General features: G+C 39.5%; 1 protein-coding gene across 3 annotated transcripts; it reads right to left on the reverse strand.

Moving 5' to 3' along the window:
• Positions 3,517-18,468, reverse strand: BROX (BRO1 domain and CAAX motif containing). 3 transcript variants are annotated; one of them, XM_021391709.1, is made up of 14 exons: positions 18,081-18,222; positions 17,642-17,772; positions 16,742-16,848; positions 15,122-15,218; positions 13,545-13,640; positions 12,802-12,874; positions 12,354-12,459; positions 11,717-11,806; positions 10,838-10,923; positions 10,082-10,163; positions 9,206-9,356; positions 7,732-7,891; positions 7,145-7,240; positions 3,517-4,213 (listed from the first exon to the last, which is right to left on the reverse strand). In XM_021391709.1, the coding sequence occupies exons 1-13, from the start codon at positions 18,111-18,113 to the stop codon at positions 7,154-7,156; spliced, it is 1,299 nt and encodes a 432-aa protein (XP_021247384.1). In that variant the 5' UTR covers positions 18,114-18,222; the 3' UTR covers positions 3,517-4,213; positions 7,145-7,153. The 3 variants fall into 3 exon arrangements, with proteins under 3 accessions (XP_021247384.1, XP_021247385.1, XP_021247386.1); XM_021391710.1 differs by lacking the exon at positions 18,081-18,222 and adding an exon at positions 18,325-18,468 and having other exon boundaries at positions 3,517-7,240; XM_021391711.1 differs by lacking the exon at positions 18,081-18,222 and adding an exon at positions 18,325-18,457 and having other exon boundaries at positions 3,517-7,240; positions 17,642-17,797.

An 18,512-nucleotide genomic window follows, 5' to 3' on the forward strand; every position in this document is an offset into this window, starting at 1 on the left:
CCTGCTTTTTATCTACCTGCGTGATTACCAGGTTTTTTCCTACTACTTTCAAATTGTTCTTTTGCTCGCACTAAGGCTCCAGGTACCTGAAGGCAAGGAAAGCATCTTTCAGGCTACTGTAAAAGACCAATAGGCTGAAGCCAAGCAGTCTATTCTGAATTATTTAATTGTTGATTGATTATATTATCTGACCAGAAGAAAATGCTTAATTTTTAAAATTCTCTCCAGCAGGTCAGAGGTCACTTAAACAGCAAATGCATTCCAGTTAATCCATAGGTAAAGTAAGGCAAGAAATCACTGACAAAAAGAACAAACATGGACTTACTAAGAAATGAAGTGGCTGCAACTCAAACTGTCCAAAACCAGAGCTATGGCACCCAGGAGAGCGTGGACTACAGAGCAGAAACAAGAAGAAAGCTTTAAAACCTAAAGACAAGCTCATCCATGAAGTTGCACTAAGCACAGTCCTGCATCACCCAGCTCATAATACGAAGTGATCTGAAACTTTGCAAAGAAGTTACTGTGTAAATCCATCTCCTCACAGGTTGCTGCCCATGGTCAGATTCAGCTAATATATTATTTACTTTATAGAATTCTACTACAAACAGTACATTTTGTTAAGACAGTCAAGAGCTATATGGAAACCTGAATTTGGAAAGATGTATGTTGCAGAGATGCACCACCTGGAGGTGCTTGTGAGAGTAAAGCTGTTTTAATCTCCTCCAAGACTAGGCCAAAATAAGGTAGTTTTAAGTATTTTTATGAATTACTTTTTTTCTTTTCTATCTAGTAAGAACATCATCTTTCAGCTCAGCGTAGTAAAGTCTAGAAACTGTGTTTCATCCATGCTGCACTATCTGCTGGGCCCTGGAGAAACAATAAGAGGCTCACCATGTCAACAGGCTGCTGCTCCTCCTCTTCCACGCTGTATTCTTCCAGTCTCACCATTTGCAAAATAAACAATCCTTGAAGATTTTGCTCCATCGAGGACTTCATTGTTCTCCTCATTATTCTGGAAAGTAGTATCCTCTTCCTGCTCACTAAATGGTATCTATTGGAAGCACAGCTCCAGTGCAGCAGATACTGAAGGTACAATTCTATTCTTGATGCCACCTGAAGTACACAGCATGTCAGGCAAATCAGCCTTGAAAAGAGTCAAAGAGCTCAGGACTAAAATCGGACAGGGCAGAAATGGACTTGTGCACAGCCGCTTCTGAGCAGCTGTGATACGCAGCTATGGGATCCTCTATTGCTAGAGACACACAGCCTTTTTTAGTTAAGTTTCATTTATCATTAAATACAGCATCATTCAGTAGGAGAAACTTCAAAGTAAGAACATTCTTTAAAAAAAAAAAAAATCAAGAGGACAAAACTCTACATCATAGAGAAGGGTCAGAACCTCAGGAAATGTAGTTTCAGGGCAGTGGAAGGATGACACAGGTCTCACCTTCAAGACCTTACCATTCATTTATTTAAGAACATGCTTCTTACTTTTTTTTTTTTAGTGTGTTGAACAGGAAAAACCTCATTAAGGATTGCTGAAGTTATGAACCAACATGGAACTGCACATCAAAACCAGGAAATCCTTATGAGTAATTTACAGCATCATCACGTTCTCTTAAACACAGGTGCACTTACTTCTGTGCGCTGTCGTTAATTCTTTATTTGTATTTCTCTTGCTGTAAGCCAGCTTGAGAAAAAAAAATATACTTTTGAGCGTTTATACATGCAACTTGTTTACTGGATGAAAGCTGAAGAAATACAAAATGTACAACAGCAAACAAATTAGTGAAGTTAACGCTGCTTTGTTTTACAAGAGTAATGTCCCAAATCTCTTTATGCCAGAAGTTCAGTGTGAATTTACCTTCTGAAGCTCCAAAGGCTATAAAAGTTCCAGCAGACACATTTTGGAAAAATATCTGACATCAATGAATTAAAAAAAGTAAATTCACCTGTACTGGGGACTTCCCATGACGTAAAAACAGATGCAGAACAGGAGTATTTTCCAGGGTAAATAGAGAACAGACACTAGTAGATAGACCTGTATGTTTAGTGTTTTCGCAGAGAATCCACGCCTTTCAGATAGATGTGCCTTGTAGCGTTAGCAGCAACGCAGCGCTGGTGGGAAATCAGGAAACCCAACCCTAAAGCTACAGGATGCGAGGACTGCTTGTATTTGAACTGTGGGTGGGCCCTGGCAATTTGCAAACTTTGTATTAGACTAAGAACAGGTAAAAGAGGAACCAGAGCAAGGAGAAAAAGAATAAAGCACAAAATGCGTGTGTGAATTGCTACTCTTGAGGCAAGCATTAAAAAAGGCGGTTGCAAGCTTTCTGCTTTACCACACAGTATTTAGCATATAATCCCTTTAGGCTATTTTTTTCTTCTAGAAACCCAGCTAAACCCTCAGAAGCTAGAAGGCACCAGCACATGTTTACAGAGAGGTGAAAGAGCCAGCCATGCCTTTAAAAATGAGAACACGTTTGTTACCAATTCATTTGCCACCTGCTGGCAACGTAGAGAAGTGTCCAGCAATCCGCACGTCATGAAAGCTCCTAAACGGAGGACACAGAATATCTTGCACCCTCACAGGACTTTACAAGCACTAGCACTTTGTAAAGGCACATAAAATCATGCCCAAGTACTAAAAACAAGCAAACAAAAACAAACAACCATGAAGTGCTTCACCATAGTTAGAATTTCCCTAAGCAGTCGACTCATGCAACTTTCCTGTGGTCATACTACAGAGCCAAAGTACCCTCTATAGTTATTATGCTCATATTAAATTGGAGAAAGTGACATTCAAAATAGATGCTGTTTCTTGCTACTATACTTAATATTCTGAGTGGTGAAACAAAACATGATATGTTCAGATTGTTCAAATATTCTGAAACTTGTGGTTATATACAAAGTTCCAAACTATGAAGCTTAAGATCCCATGGTGACTGTCTTCATAAAATAAGGCTACTTGGTTCAATCTCATCAGAACTGGTTCGACTGGGGTTTGATCAGACTACAGGCTTGCTTCATATAGATTGAAATCCATGAAGGCCCAACCACCAAAGGAGGTAGGCCTTCCTACACGAAGAGATGATCGAGGGGCCCCTCAGCTGCCTGGTGACATTTCTTCAACTTCAGAGCACTGTCAGTGGAAAACTGAGTAAATTCAAACACCACTGTGGAAAAACCTACATTTTGCACACTCTAAATCTAGAGACAGATACCCACTACGGGGGGGGGGGGGATAATCTGTCAACATCAGCTGCTACTGCTGCAATAACACAATGACCTTTAAAGATGGATGTTTAATTTATTTTTTAAGGGTAAGTAATATACATGAACAGGAATTATGTTAATGTTGGAACTTCAGTATAGATAGGAGTTAGATAGGTGCAGGGACAAGGTGAAATGTATCAGCCCTCAGTCAATACAGAGACTTTTAAATTCTCTGAAATCGCATGGAAAATAGAGGGATTGCTGCCTCCTCTTGTGTTCCCTGAATATTGAAGACAGAGATGTGCTTCATGAGTTTATTTTATACATAGACAATTAAAAATACATTTTAGTCATGTTTCTCATAAAAATCTTATCAATAGCATAGTAATGAAATCAGTGCAACCAAATTAAAAGGACAGGAAGGAGTATTTACAATCACATGGTATTGTACTAAAATTGCAAGATCAGAAATCCTAAAGTGCAAAGGTGACTATATTCTATGCAGATATAGGTATCTGTTTTCTTGCTTATACTATGAACCAGCACCATCATTACAGACACACCACTTATTCATGCTGAACCATCAGGTGATCAAATATTACCCTTAGGCTGACAGGTAAAACTCCTCTATTGAATCCAGTGGGAGGGGGGCATCAGCATCCGAGGGCCAAATGTAGTCCTCCAGTTCTAGGAGTGTCACATGCTGGGTGGAGATTAACGACTCTGAACCCAGAAACATGGAACATGGAAGAAGTGGATGAAAGGTATTTAAACATAAATCTTACAAATAGCTTAATAGTTTGATTTACAGAAGATTAAAGACTATCAGTACATTTTAAAAGGATGAAGTAGAGGGCCCAGTGCTCAGTATTTTATTCAGTTGCTGTTTTGTCCCATCTCAGACAGAGCACAAGTTTTTAAAGATTATTTACACCAACACCATTTGAAGGTTTAACCAGCAGAGCATCTAAACCAGAGAGGCCACACAAACAGGCTCCTGCAGCAAAAGAATATCAAAAAGTCATCATTCAAAATACCTCACTCTTAAAAATTACAAAAGGAAATAATAACCGAAGGAACACGGCTGCTAGGTTTCTAAATTTACTGCAATTCTCAATCAATTCACCTATATTCTTGAGCATATTGAACAGGCAATCTATATATTATTTACAGTAATTCTTGCCACCATCCAACAAAACCAATGAGAGAACTGCTCACTGACTGACCACACTCTACAGTTTGCACATTAAGCAGTCTCCAGTTCCTTACTCTTGGGCAAAACTATTCAACATTTGCCATAGGATTTTAACTATCAGTAAACAGTTTGTCTTGAAAAGCAACACATGTTAAATGAATTAGTTTGTTCCATTAGTCTATTTTTAAGCTACTACATCATATTTACCGAAACAGCTATGGCGTAAGAAGTTACACGACTAGGCTTAAGTAATGCCATAACCTGACACAACCCACTTGGTTATGCCCTGAACTATTTACAGTGAGCTTGATTCAAACAAACCACTTGGTTGAAGAAAGCGTCCAAAGAATTAAGAATTACAAGTCCTTAAAATAATCTTTCCCAAGCAGTTGTTTGGGAATGATTTAGTCATGATTTGTTCATTTTAAGGTATTTATACACTGAAATACACCCACGGTCAAAAGCCTCACTGGAAATGAGTCCCGGCATCTACATGTGCCTTAGCAGACAAAGGTAAGTCTGTGCCACAGAGCGCTGCAGATGGAAAGGGAGGGGAGAAGGAAAAATGCTATGCAGTCTGTCTAAAATGAAAATTGATTGGGCTGGGATGTAATATAAATATTATATAATATGGGATATAATATAAATATTGACATACAGAGACTTCTTAAGAACAATGAGCAACTAAAAAAAATCCCGATTTTGAAATGGAGTTAACGGCATCTTGAACCTTAAAGGGAGCAGGCCAAGCAAACGCAGATGACTACAGCTGTAATAAGCTTTGTAGGAGGATTAAAAACCTGTTTTGGCAAAATAGCTCTACACTCCATTTTGGCAAAATTTAAGCTGGTCTTTTAACAGTGCAAGACATCTGAAAACTCAACTGATCAGTTACGAACAGATCTGAATAACTCTTGGTAAAACACACCCCAATTAGTTCTGCAGCATTAGAAGAAGATAGACCTATTCTGGACATCAGTTCTTCTTGATAGTTATTATCCTCTACCCCACATAAGCTCCTTAAAGAACTGAAACTTCTTCCAAAGAAGCAACTCAGTTGATTTTACACTTATTTTTGTGTGCAGATCTGGCTGAAAGAAAAATGGAAGGTGTGAGTTCTGCATTTGATTCACCACAATAGCCAGCATTAGATCCTCTTTGCCTTTTACAGCAATGAATTCTGCAGTTTGGTCCAGTACCTTGGGAAGAGTCTTGGGGTTCATATTAACCTCATCACAAGGCTTTTGTTCCATAGGCCTTCAAGGAGCTACACTCCAGCTCTATAAACTAAGCTACTCTGGTCCAATGGAACGTTGAAAATAAAAAAAAAATACTGCATTACACCACAGTGGAAAAAGAACCAATCCAGACAGTACAATGCAAAGAATATTTTTACAGCATACGTCATGTTAAGTGCACATGCCATCATGTTTTCCTGAAATGGGAACATTCCCAAGCTCAATTTCCTTCTCAGGTAGAGCGAAATGCAGTAACTAGTATCTAGAGACTGCAGGGCTCTCGCTTCAATACATGCACTGTATTTTTTTTTTCCTCTTGCAACAAATTGGAAAGCTACAGTTTTGTTGACATGGGTGGTGTTGAGTGCTCAGTACTAAAGAATGCTATCACATTTTCCACAGGAGGCAGATACAGAAAAAGCAAGTTCTGCAAAATACTTTCTCACTCTTGACTGAGCTTGGCTTTCAGCAACATCTCTTCAAAAGGAGCTGATTTCAGTGCACTACTGAAAAAGCTGAGATAGAGCACTGTTTTCACATAGCATAAAGGAAATCTAGAGCTTGGTTTCCCACTTGTTCCTTCAGCAATTCATCTAATCTCACCTGTTATCTTAACAGTTTCTTTTAGACGCTACCTAGATGGAAACACAGCATCTTAGTTACCAATCTCCTACCTTATGCATTACAAGTTCATATATTCAAACCCAGCTTTTCTAGTGCCAAGAGATTTCAAAGATCTGCAGCTTTCAAAGTTACCAGAACATTAAAAATCCAAAAGCTATGAATGAATGATGCTGCATCGCTTTCAAGCATTTCCTTATTACTTGCTGCATTACTTTCACAAACAATTTGATTTTAAAGGATTTTTAAATTAAAGACAGACAAGCTAAAGTGCCTCACCACAAATTCTTATACAAGAACCTTAATCTAGAGAGAAAAGAACAGAGACTAATAGTTTCAGAAGAATATACATTGTGCTCCAATTATGCAAAACTTAAGGTTTTCCAAGTCCTGTGAAATACCACTGGAGTATTAAACACAGAACCTGTATTTTCTTCACTCACTGCAATTAAGTGAATTGTAACATAGCAAGATGCTAAGCCTGTATGACAAATCTGAATAAATAACTGTTCATGCAAACTTTCGTTTGCAGAATGTGACATTATATAGCACATATTTTAATGGAAAATCCTCAAGCACAATCGTGATATTTCCTTTGCTACTTGTGGGTAGAAACCCACAAAAAGAAACTCTCTAGAGGCACAATAGGAACATTTAAGCCCATTCATTCTATGATACCCCACTAAAACCAAAAATAAGTCAGATATAAATAAACTGCTAGAAATGTGTCACATTCTTAAGCAAGAAAGATGCATACCAACAAAAGTAAACTGTATTAGTCTTCTAAATTAAAAAAGAAGAACCAGAAAAAGGGAGATCAGGAATAAAAGCCCCAGAGTCCAATTAATACAGTTTTAAAGTGAATTCAAAGCACCTATGGCACTTAAGAAATCTGGCATCCACTGTCTTTTTGAGGCTTTATATCTGGTTCCTTCAGAGGCTTTACTTCTTCATCTGGTTTTGGTTTAGCCTGTGAACAAGAAGAAAAAGAAATTAAATACCACAAGTACAAACCGCTGGGTCTGCACAGCATTCAAGCAGCGCTAACTTCACATATCCTAATCTAACAGTACTCCCTCTTTCCAAGGCTAAAGACTTTGAGCAAAGAGGAAGGAAGAAAGTAAAGTATTGACTATTTCAGCATCCTTCAATGAATCATTTTCTTAAAAGGATCTTTCTATAGCATTCTCTCCTGTATCATCTCAGCATCTTAAACACATTAGAGAATTTCTTCCTATTCAGGACTTTGAAAAGTACAACCCCTACTCTCCTGTAGCTGATAGTATGGCAGAGAGATTAACTGACTTGCCTCCTCGCGCAAGGGAAACATGAGCTCAGGTGGCAGCCGTGCATCCAAGGCTTTTCCCACTGAGGTAGGAAACACTACACAAGACTAAAATAGTAATCTACTACAGACAGAATAAAGCTAATGGGAAATAAAAATATGTAAGATTATCTTACAGTGTCATCCTTTGGTCTCTTGGTGAGATCAAATGCAGCAAGCGTTTCAGGAGTCCAGTGCGCATTCAAGGCAGGAAATTCAAAAGGAACAGGCTCTACTAAGCCATAGTTTGCTTTCAGTTCCAGCTGGGGAGCCTCTGTGGGCACCTTCTGAAAATAGCTTTAAGAGAATACAGGAATGTATTGAAAACACAATACATTCTCTCTGGAAGTTTCATTTGCAATTCTAAAGAAAAACAATCCAGGTTTTCACAGTGCTACACTCATTCCGTTTCAGGAAAGCATCATCCAGCATGCATTCTGTCAGCAGGATTTGCAACAAAAGCAGTTCCTTCTTGGTATTGTTCATCCCCAAAGAGCTAGGTGGGTTCTTTCCTGCTTCACACCCATCTTTCCCAGTGCTTCAATGAGAAGAGCACCTTTTGTCCAGAAAGATCATTAAAAAAATAAATCTGAAAGTATTTCAAGAAAAATGAAGAGGGCAGCTCTTTTCCTCTGCTACTGCAAGACCAACTTTAACATGACACACTGCATAACAGCAACAACAGTGCAACACCCACAAAGACTTGATACAATGCAAAGCCTGAATGAGGGTATAAAAATACCCTTGGCAAACTAACGAGTTGAAAACTGACTATTACTGATACATGCTACCTTAGTTCCTGTGCTGTGGCAGAGCTCTCTGGCAGGCACATCACCCCAAGCAGCCCCTCATTATCTGGTTTCTATTCCTATTTGCAGTTCAGTTTGGCATACTTGACAATCCTTTTTGTTTAGTCAATTGCCCTACCACACTGGTGTTCAAATACCGTAAAAAGGGAAATCTACTATGGAATACTATATTATAAGAGGAGAAAAAAGGAGAGAAGTCACCAAGAGAATTCTAAAGCCAAACTAATCTTGCTATTTTAAACCATTTCCAAACTCTTTCTTGGAAGGAGCACTAGCTGACAGACAGTTCTATTGATAGTATTAATTAGACTGCTAAAGCTCCTAGCACCTGAAGTATGTTCTTCATGGAAGTCAGGACTGTTTTGACTTCCCACTAGCAAATCACAATCAGCCACCAGTCTTGTCATTTTTCCCTCTGTTCTCTTCTGTCTACTAGATCCCATCATCAAGGAAGAGGGCACTAAAGCAACACAGCAACTGCTGCAGGACTTTCTCCTGTGCAGAAGGAAAAGGAACAAAGTGGCTGCGGAACGAAGGAAGGAAACAGCTTAACCTCTCCAGTACGTCAGTCCAACCTACACAGAGAGAGTGCTAGCACAGACCCATACAAGTTTGGTAAGAGAGAAAAAAAAAAATCAAAGAGAAATTTGCAATTCTGTATGCTACATCTTATGCTCTAACACAGCATATGAATTGAAAAATAACATTTACTACCTCAGCCTGAAAAAAAAAAAAAAAAGAAAACAGCAGGTAAGATGTTAACAGGCCATGTAGTGTATTGTACCAATCCCAAATTACTTACATGAATCCATTCTCTCTCTGGCATTTTTCAAGTGTGTTCTTAATGAAACTTCCTAATTTCCTAAAGAAGAGATGTCCAGAAGGTTTGGCAGTAGTCCCAGGCCCTTTGGTTTCTCCATATTCTTTGCACAATGCCTCAGCCTTAGCAAAAACTGTGCAAGAAACGTAATAAAAATCAGTTACAGGAGCCTGTTAAATGACAGTTCTGATCTACACTGCTTGAGCTTTAAGAGACATCAGACTCCATTCAGGCTTCTTACTTCTCAGAAACAAAAATAAACTACAAGGCAGCACTTCCAGCCAAGACTTACTGCATCCAAAAATGACTAAGAGCAGAAGAAAAAAAGATATTTTTTGAGCAGGGAGAAGCAGGGAAACATTCTTACTTTTGGAGCAAAATGCGACAATAAGTTTGAAAACTGTACAACACTGTAGGGAACAAGAATAGATATGAAGGTATCCACGGAGAGCTGAAGTTCAAAAATAAACAATACTTAATATGGAGTTGGAAAAGAAGCACTCTTCTCTGAACAACAGGCACAATAAAAAAACACAGTATCTGTTTTATTGCAAGTAATCCAATTTAGTTTGCTCTTACTCTGTTTAACTATTTTTAAAATTAGAAATTTAAAATTGGATTATTTGAGCATTTTTACACATTGTGGTAAAGTTAAGCAGTGCAGGCCATTGGGATACAAAAGAAAAAGCCACCTGCCTCCACACAATACGCATGAATGGTATCTTTGTACTTGTGTGCTGGACTTTCACCAGGTAAAAGACAAAACCTTAAGTTTATAAGAAACAAAAAAGCCCACAATATAGCAAAATAAAGTGGGCATGTCATCAGACCCTATAATCCAGTCTTGATCACACTTACATTTTTCTGATTCTTGGAGAGATCTAATTGCTTCCCCACATTTATCACTTGCCAGTAAAGTTTGACCATGGTAACAGTACGCCTAATGAGAGAGGACAAAATCGTTACCAACATCACCAGGCACTTCCCACATCAATTTACTTCTGTTCTTCCTTACATCGGTTGGCTGTCTTTGAAGTTGCCATCCCAGGCAGACAGCTGACAATTTGGGAATGGAAGGCAAAACAACACTCACTGATGACTGAGTGCATTTACTTTGACCAGCACAGTTCAACACAAACACTTGAGGTGGGTCTAAAGCAAGATGTCTCAAGTCTAGTCATGAGCATCCTGGAGCTTCATGAAGGCTTTCAAAGCACAAGCAGTAGTATACAGTCTAGTTCAAATCGCATCCCAGTGCTACTATACTAACAGATCAGTCACGTAAAAAAGGACAGCACTTGGAATGGCACTTAACATTTGATGCAGTTTCCTTCAGGACTTTCAGAAAAGATGAGCAGCTCTGAATTATGCCTAGAATCAGATTTTGGTACATATAATGGAAAACTAGTACTACGCTCAACCTGCTTTGCTTCAAAAGTCACAATAAACTCCACAATGAGGACATTTCACCTGGCTCAGCAGAAACACTTCAAATGCCACCAACACTGCAGAGCATCTCCTCATAGCATGGAAAGAAAGTCAAGGCAATATGTAATCCCCATCCAGCCCACAGACAACATTAAAAACTGTGAACGATATCAACAAAGTACTTACGTAAGCCATATAGAAACAGGACTTCAAGTTTAAGTATTTCCTCCATTTACCTGCATAGGTTGGATCCAAACTGGATAATGTTTGATCTGAGAATATGTATGTAAAGTAATAGTTTAAAACATTTTCAAAAAGGAAATACCCCCTAACCCCACTCAAAGATCAGAATTCATAAACTTAGCAACGGATCTTAACTACAAAGCAGCTGGAAATCAGTGACAAATTATTCCTGCAGAAGCACAGGGAAGCTATGAGAAAAACAGATACAGGCAGTTTACTGAGCTATCATGCAGTTATTCCTAGAATCCCTGAAAGAGCTGTCCACTGAACTTGGAAGGTTAATTTCACTGCAAGTCTTTAAGCAGCACTTCAAAGTTGGCTCCTAGGTCAATTTCAAGGAGTGACCTGCAGGTGCCTACATGTATTACAACATTCTCCCTCTCATATTGACTCACATACTTTTGCACTTTCGCCACCCATCCTCACAAGGCCACAGATCAGCTTGCTCATCTGTGTGCATGTACACAATTAACCCACTGCAGGGTTTACTATCTGTGTTGTACTTCACTGCCCAAAGACAGCTGGGCATAGTCCACTTCCATCACCCATTTGTTTGTTGTTACTGCATATCCTCATCACTCTTCTCTCCTCTCACCAGTATTTCCCCACAACTACAGAAAAAGATTCCCACAAAAACGTCTTATCAGAATGTGTTTGTCACAGCACTACCTGAAGCCATAAATGCACTAAATAAAAAACTAAATATACAAAGCATATCCACAGAGAAATAGCATTAGTATTGCAATTAACAAGCAGTTGAAGCATGTCTGCTGGCAATAAAACATAAACCAGGTCACTAAGGATACAAAGCAAGACACTTACCAGCTTTTTGGTAGAAGTTAGCTGTCTCATAAGCAAGGGCAGCTATTAGACCTGGATTGTGTTTCAGCTCAATAGCCCGAGCAATCGTCACTGAAAAAAAATCCCACACCACAGTATAAAGCTTAACTGAAAACATCATGCCAAGTTAGTGGACACATTTAGCATTTTAAAACCCCATATGAGCAGAAAACAAATATTATGTTCTCACAAGTCAAGTGAAGTGCAGGATGAAGATAGTATGTTTCTTGAACTGCAAATTAAAAGGAAAGCTGGAAGAACTGTTAGTCTGAAGACTAACCAGTAAACGTGAACTGCAAATATTTTAAAGAACAACAGGGAATTTATGTCACGCAAGCACTGAGAAGACTGCATGAAAGATGAGAAAAAGAGGGAAGGAATGTTGCATGTAATTTCTTCCAAAATAGTTAAATTTGTACTATCAGACTGATTTGGGGCACTTCCTCCTATAACTGTAACTTATTCCTCCTTGAAAGCAACCCTCCTCGCTAAGCCACAGAACTTCAGTAGAAGTAAAAAAAAAAACAGCACTGCTGCAATACAGACTTTGCAAGACATCACAGAAACCCACAAAGGCCATCACCTCCCACCCCTGATGAACAAGTATATTTGAAGATACCTTCTTGAGCTTCAGCTTGGCACTGGATGATGTAAGAATCGATAAGTCGAGCTTCCAAATCTCTTCCTTTTTCAACAGGTGTAATCAATTTTGAAATATGACATTCCTAAGTACAAAGCAAGCCTCTAAGTCAGTTTAGGCTCAATACCACTGTTGTCATCGCAAAGCACATCCTTTATTCCTAAAATGATAGAACACTCAGTGAAGGTCCCAAACCAGCTGGCTGCACCGTTGCAGGCACTAGTGGGTAGACAGACTGACTACTCTTCCACTGCCATTGGGATAAAGGGATTGACAGACAGCAAAACACATTAATACACTTCTCTTTCCTGAATCATCTAGGCAGTCAGAGGTATTTGATTACTCTGTAACCTTGTCAGAAAAGCAAAGGCTTTTCTAAGACAAAAAGTTAGGTACTCAGAGAAACAGACAGCAGAGACAGTTCTACCTTCAAATGCTTAAAAATCCCAGCTGCTATCTTCAGGCTTCTGTGAACATCTTTTGCTTCATCTTCTGTTATACTAAGAAAGGACAAAATACAGAACAAATCACTGACATTTTAGTCGGAAAGGACCTAAGTGTCATTAAGCGTCACCTCCAGCTTTGGAGCAGGACTAAGGCCAACAGCCCATCAGGTCAGTTCTGGCTGAATCTTGAAATCCTTCAAGAACAGAGAGTCCCCTGTCTCTCTAAGGAACTTGCCCCAGCGCTGTGCTACTCTCATACTAAAAAGCTTCATATAGTGCTCAAACATTAAAAAAAAAAAATCAAATAGAACTCACTTGAAAAAGGAAAAAGAAGAAAAAGAAACACATGACTTTTAAGTGGAAGGGAGCCTCAGTGTTAAAAGACAAAGCGTTAAAAGTCTGCGGGGCTGAGGGTCAGTAGAGCCGAGATTTTAGGAATCTGAAATTTGGACTTAGGTATCTAGAGCAGGAAGGACGAAGGGTTTACACAAAATTTACACTTTCTCTATGCCATAGCCTCACGATATTAATGCCATTTGTTCATCAACAGAAGACGGGACTGAAGTGCACTTTGATGTTAAAAGCACATGAATGAAGATCAACTGTCTCCTTGAACTCCTCTTGTCCCCATTAGACATGTACTATAGCAGACAAAATTCTGAACCTACTGATTTTTGCTGGAATATTGCTGCAATACCATTACTAAGAAAAGAAAAACACTTACTCTTCTTTTCCAGCGAGTCTTGATGCATATTTTGTGTACCACAGCGCTACATTAAAACCCATGGAAACCAGTTCAAATACTGCATCCTGCTGGGCACTAAAGAAAGACAGAAAAATAAAGAGAACAAGCCCCTCAAACAATTTAATGTTTTCCATTTTGTCCTGACAAACTCTATGTGCTGATAGTTTTCAGCAGAGGTAGGCATTTCTCTCCACAAGCCAACAGTTCCCAGCTCAGACATTTCTACTTGAACTGCCTAGAAGACACTTCAGTTTTTACTTATTCCCTTTAAGAGTTCATAATTTTAACTTTCCACGTACAGATGCCTACCCATACCTCTTGGGAACTTTTATTTTAAAACAGTAATTTGAGATTTGTTTAGTTTTGGGTGTGGCTGACATTTTTTCTTTTTCTTCTTTTTTTTCAAATTGCACATTTTGTGGAAAGCCTTGCTCTGGAATGTCTACTTTAAAAGTTGTAGCTGCTAAGTTAATAAGTCAGAGTCTATTACATCTCTCTCAAATGAATGTTATTACAAGTATTTATATAACTGCAGTTAACTGGCACACACAACTAGCAGGAAGTTTCCAAAGCTATAAACATAGAATCATAGAATGGTTTGTATTGGAAGGGACCTTTACGATCTTCTAGTTCCAACCCCTTGCTACAGGCAGGGATACCTCCCTCTAGACCAGGTTGCTCACAGCCCCATCCAGCCTGGCCTCGAATGCTTCCAGGGAGGGGGCATCCACAGCCTCTGGGTAACCTGATCCAGTGTCTCACCACCCTCGCATGGCCTTCAAAAAGACTGCAACTTGCAATCCTAAATTCAGTACACTTCAGGTACTAATAACCTTTAAAAAGAAAGGTGTAAGGGTGGGGAGAATAATGCTGGCACCAGAACAAATGTTTACATCCACGACAAAATTAGAAGAACCCTGACCAACAGATTGTCTTCCAAGTGGAATAGAAGCTTTGAGGAAGTGTAGCACTATTTCTAAATAAAGCATGACAGATTTGTAAGCATCGTTGTACAACATGATTGCCTACGATATCAAGAGATGATTGAGTAATCCAGAACATTCTCTCCAGATGTACATTCCTACTTAAAACAGCAGCTTTGTTTGTCTGCACTAGGAGTCTATGTACTAGGAGTTTCAGAGGAAAAGAACAAAAGTCAGACCTTGATCATCATCTGGACTTCAGTAAAAAAATTTAGAAGATAGTGGTGCCAAATAAAAATGTTTTAAATCACAGAAAACTATGCTTTCATACTCAGGTTCTTTTACGCAATGCGTTAGCCAATCATAGTTTGTAAATAAACGAAAACACAGTGGGGTCTTTTATCAGTAACAAGCATCACCATGCCTCTGTATAAAGGCAACAGATGCTTCAGAACGCCTAGTGCAGTATGGCAATCAGAAAAAATGCAAAGCAACAAATTTTTGGAAACTACCTTGTGTCCCAAGTTCTGTCACATGTTCAAATTTGAATTCATCTGTGCTGTCAGATGTGCACATATGTAATAGACCAAGAGAAAATAGCTGCATACCATGCAATCATAAAAGCACACATACCATGGAACATGTCCCTGTAATGTGTCTGTCCACTTGAAATTCTGAATATATCGCAATTTGCTTTCTTGGGAAGAGTCATCCAGTGAAAGGATAAAACCTGTAGAATAAAAGAAAATAATTTTTTAAAAAGTACTGACGGGCAATCTCAAAATAAAGAACAGAAAGAAGTAATGAAGGAACAAGAATCAGCGACAATATTGATAAAGGAATCTTTATTGCTGTACTGTTCAAAATGCACGTCACCTCCTGAGACTTTTATTTCTCAGTATCTTAAGACTTGAAAAACACAAACTGGCTACACAAAGAAAATCTTTGCACAACAGGTTACCAGTTCACAGAATCAGAGAATACTATGGGTTGGAAAGGATCTTTAAAACATCATCTAGTTCAATCCTGTACTATGGACAAGGGCATCTTTCATTAGGTCAGGCTGTAAGTATTCAACCCTGCAAGCCTTGATCGCTCAAGAAAAACCTTGCATGTCCCATGCGGTGACTAGCGGGGAGTTTGACTGAGGTGGGTACAGGATGCTTATGGCTGCTCCCTGCTACTGTAACAGTGATAAGTAAAGACCAGGAAAAGCTGCCTGGTCAACAGGGAGAGAGAAAAGGACTTAGAAGCGTGGATTCACCTAATCATCAGCTACTCCGTCTCCAGGGCTACAAGAAATTGCTTCCTTATGTCCAGCTGCCCAGAAAGCAGTCATCAGTGAGATGGAGCTCATCACAGATGTTCAGGTGCTAGCAGGAAATCCCAGGAAGGAGCAAGATCAGCTTGGGTCTGGTCAGGTCTTACAGATTTTAAGAAAAGAATAGCAACAGCAGCTATTTGGGCTATAATTAATCCTAGGTTCTGTCACAGGTTTATAAAGAAAGAAAATACTTCTTATGTGCTAGAGATTTTAGTGACAAAGCATGTTTTCCTGAAGAAACTCTAAATCTTATATGCAGTAACTTTGACTGCTCTTACTTTTGTCTAGAATATTTCATTAACTTAAACCACTCAAGAGACTGAGGCAACTTCACCAACTTGAGCTGCTTCCCTTTCCACAGACTGAAGGATAACTTTATTTTCATCATCTGATTCCTGTAAACTTGATCCTATTTAACTTGTCTGAGAGTTTTCAAAAAACTAAGAGAGAGTTACCAAAATATTGTTTCAAGGCAACATGCCAACTACTGAAAATAAGAACCTTGGGATATACCTAAGATAAAGAGCAGAAGCATAAGCCTGCAACAAGTTCTATTACCGAGTATTAGACAAACCAGGAGTTTACACTAAAGGGTGACTCTTATCAACTAAGCTGTAGATTCAATTTATACTTAAGCAATTCACCACAGTGTAAGAGATGACATTTTCTCCTCTAACAGGAAGCAGAATGAGGATAAAAGCAAGAGGAAAGGACAGCTAACACCCACTACTCAGGGTGAAAAGGACACAAACTTGCACAAAAGGCCTAGCAAGTGCCTGTGACTGGCATCAAGCACAGAACCTATGAAAATACTCTCCTTCCTGAGAAGTGCAGAGTTTCACATAGGATTAATTCAACACACGTTCAGGGAAGCGTAATTAAAACTCAAACTATATACTTGATTTATTAGCAGTTTTGCACATTCCTACCTTGCAAGAGCGAAAAGTACAAGTCAGTTGCGTTCTTCATCATCTCTGGATTACAGCTTGAGTCTGTAAACAGCTCCAGCAGTCGTGTTCGAGATAATCTCAAATCACTGCATGGGGGAGGGAAAAAGAAAAAAAAAGAAAACTAAGAAGTTCTGCCTAAAAGCATGCTGTTGAAGAAGTACCCACCCATGTTACCACCATTCTTTTGTCTAAGGAAATTAAAATAAGCATTCAGTTTAGCTACCTTAACATACAGAAAGGTACTCTGAAAGGAAGATGCTAATGAACACAGAAAAATCTTCCTTTCACCTCTGGATACGTAAGGCTGATTCTTTTAGTTGAAAGTACAATCTGTTGTGGACAGATAGCAATGAATAACAGATAATAAATTAACGGTTATCTATAAATTTTATCACAGACTAAAATGAATATTCCTTTATCTACCAAGAGTTTGGGTGCAAGTAGAGGAAAGAGCAGTAAGAAGCAGGAGCATTCATCAACATAAGAATAGGGTGAGCATATGAAGGGATAAGAATAGATCTGCAAAATAAAGCACCGTCTCTTTTCATTATGTTACTGACTACAATAGAACATTTATTCTTATTCACTTATGGAAATTACTTTAAGTAATCTTTTGCAGAGGAATGCACAGTCATCAGAAAAGACAACCAAATGTTTAGTCTTTTGCCTCTATAATAGGTCTTGCTATACACTAAGAAACTTGAAAACTGGATAATTCGTTCTTTGTAACTAAGTGTTCAGTGCTATCAGTGTTTCACTGTCTCTCAGCCTACATACTTCTAGTTACCTTCAGAACAAAATTTGAAGAGTAACCATTACTTTTAAAGACATCCTCCAAACAGTCAGAGAAAGGCTGAAGCTGATTACAAGCACACTTACTTGCAAATCTTCGACGAAGCTGGAGTGGTAGCTACCCCATAATAATTGAACTGAACAGGAGCTGTGGCCTTCAAAGGGTTGCGATGAAACCAGTGAGTCATTTTCTTCCTGTAATGTTGTTTACGGCAAATCTGAAGCGCGGAAAGAAACGAGCAGCTGTAAGAACACATACAGCTGAGGTGCTTCTCACTTCACAAAAATACATTTCAAATGTAAACAATCAGAAAATAAAATAATTTCAAAAGTCACATGTATAATTATCCTAAATCTTTTTTTTTTCCATTTGAAACACTAAGCCTTCACCATCCATGCGCTTAGTTTTAGAATTTCATTCTCTTCAAATACCTATTTTCTATTAGGCAACTATTTCTACGAGGGCAAAAAGCTATACCTTTGTTCTATAATTACTGCATACTTTCTTACTTAAAACAACCGTTACCTCCTGCGTAAGATTAAATATTTCCCACGTCATTTACAGGCACCGTCCCTCACCCCCCGCCCTCCAGCAGCACGGCGGTCCGCCGATAGAGCCCCGCTGACCGCCCACCGCCCCGACACCTCCGGAGGCGCAGGGCCGGCCAGGCCGCACGCTCCGGCAGCAGGCCCGCGCAGTAGCAGCCCCACCGCCGCTTCCGGCAGCGGTCGACAAAGGGAGGGAGACCTACGGGAGCCCCGCTACTCACCCAGGACCCTTCTGCCTGGAGCGGCGGGGCCCAGAGAAGAGGAGCGACCCCCGCCCGGGCGCTACAGCTGAGTCGCGGCGGCGGTGGTGGTGCCCTGCGCAATCACGTGACTACCGCCATGACACCTAGCGTGGCGGAAGCAGCCCACGCACAGTGCCGCTGCCTCGGTAGTAATGGCGCGGGCGGGC

The sequence above is a fragment of the Numida meleagris genome, chromosome 3, assembly GCF_002078875.1.
Source record: "Numida meleagris isolate 19003 breed g44 Domestic line chromosome 3, NumMel1.0, whole genome shotgun sequence".
NCBI lineage: Eukaryota > Metazoa > Chordata > Aves > Galliformes > Numididae > Numida > Numida meleagris.

Bases quoted from the DNA above. Each gene is read 5' to 3' on its own strand.
- BROX (XM_021391709.1), bottom strand. From the start codon at position 18,113: ATGACGTGGGAAATATTTAATCTTACGCAGGAG. The intron at 13,641-15,121 runs GTATGTGTGCTT...GTCTTTCTTTAG, and splicing joins TTACAGGGACATGTTCCATG to TGCCCAGCAGGATGCAGTAT. The intron at 12,875-13,544 runs GTAAGTGTTTTT...GTCCTTTCTTAG, and splicing joins AGACTCGCTGGAAAAGAAGA to TATAACAGAAGATGAAGCAA.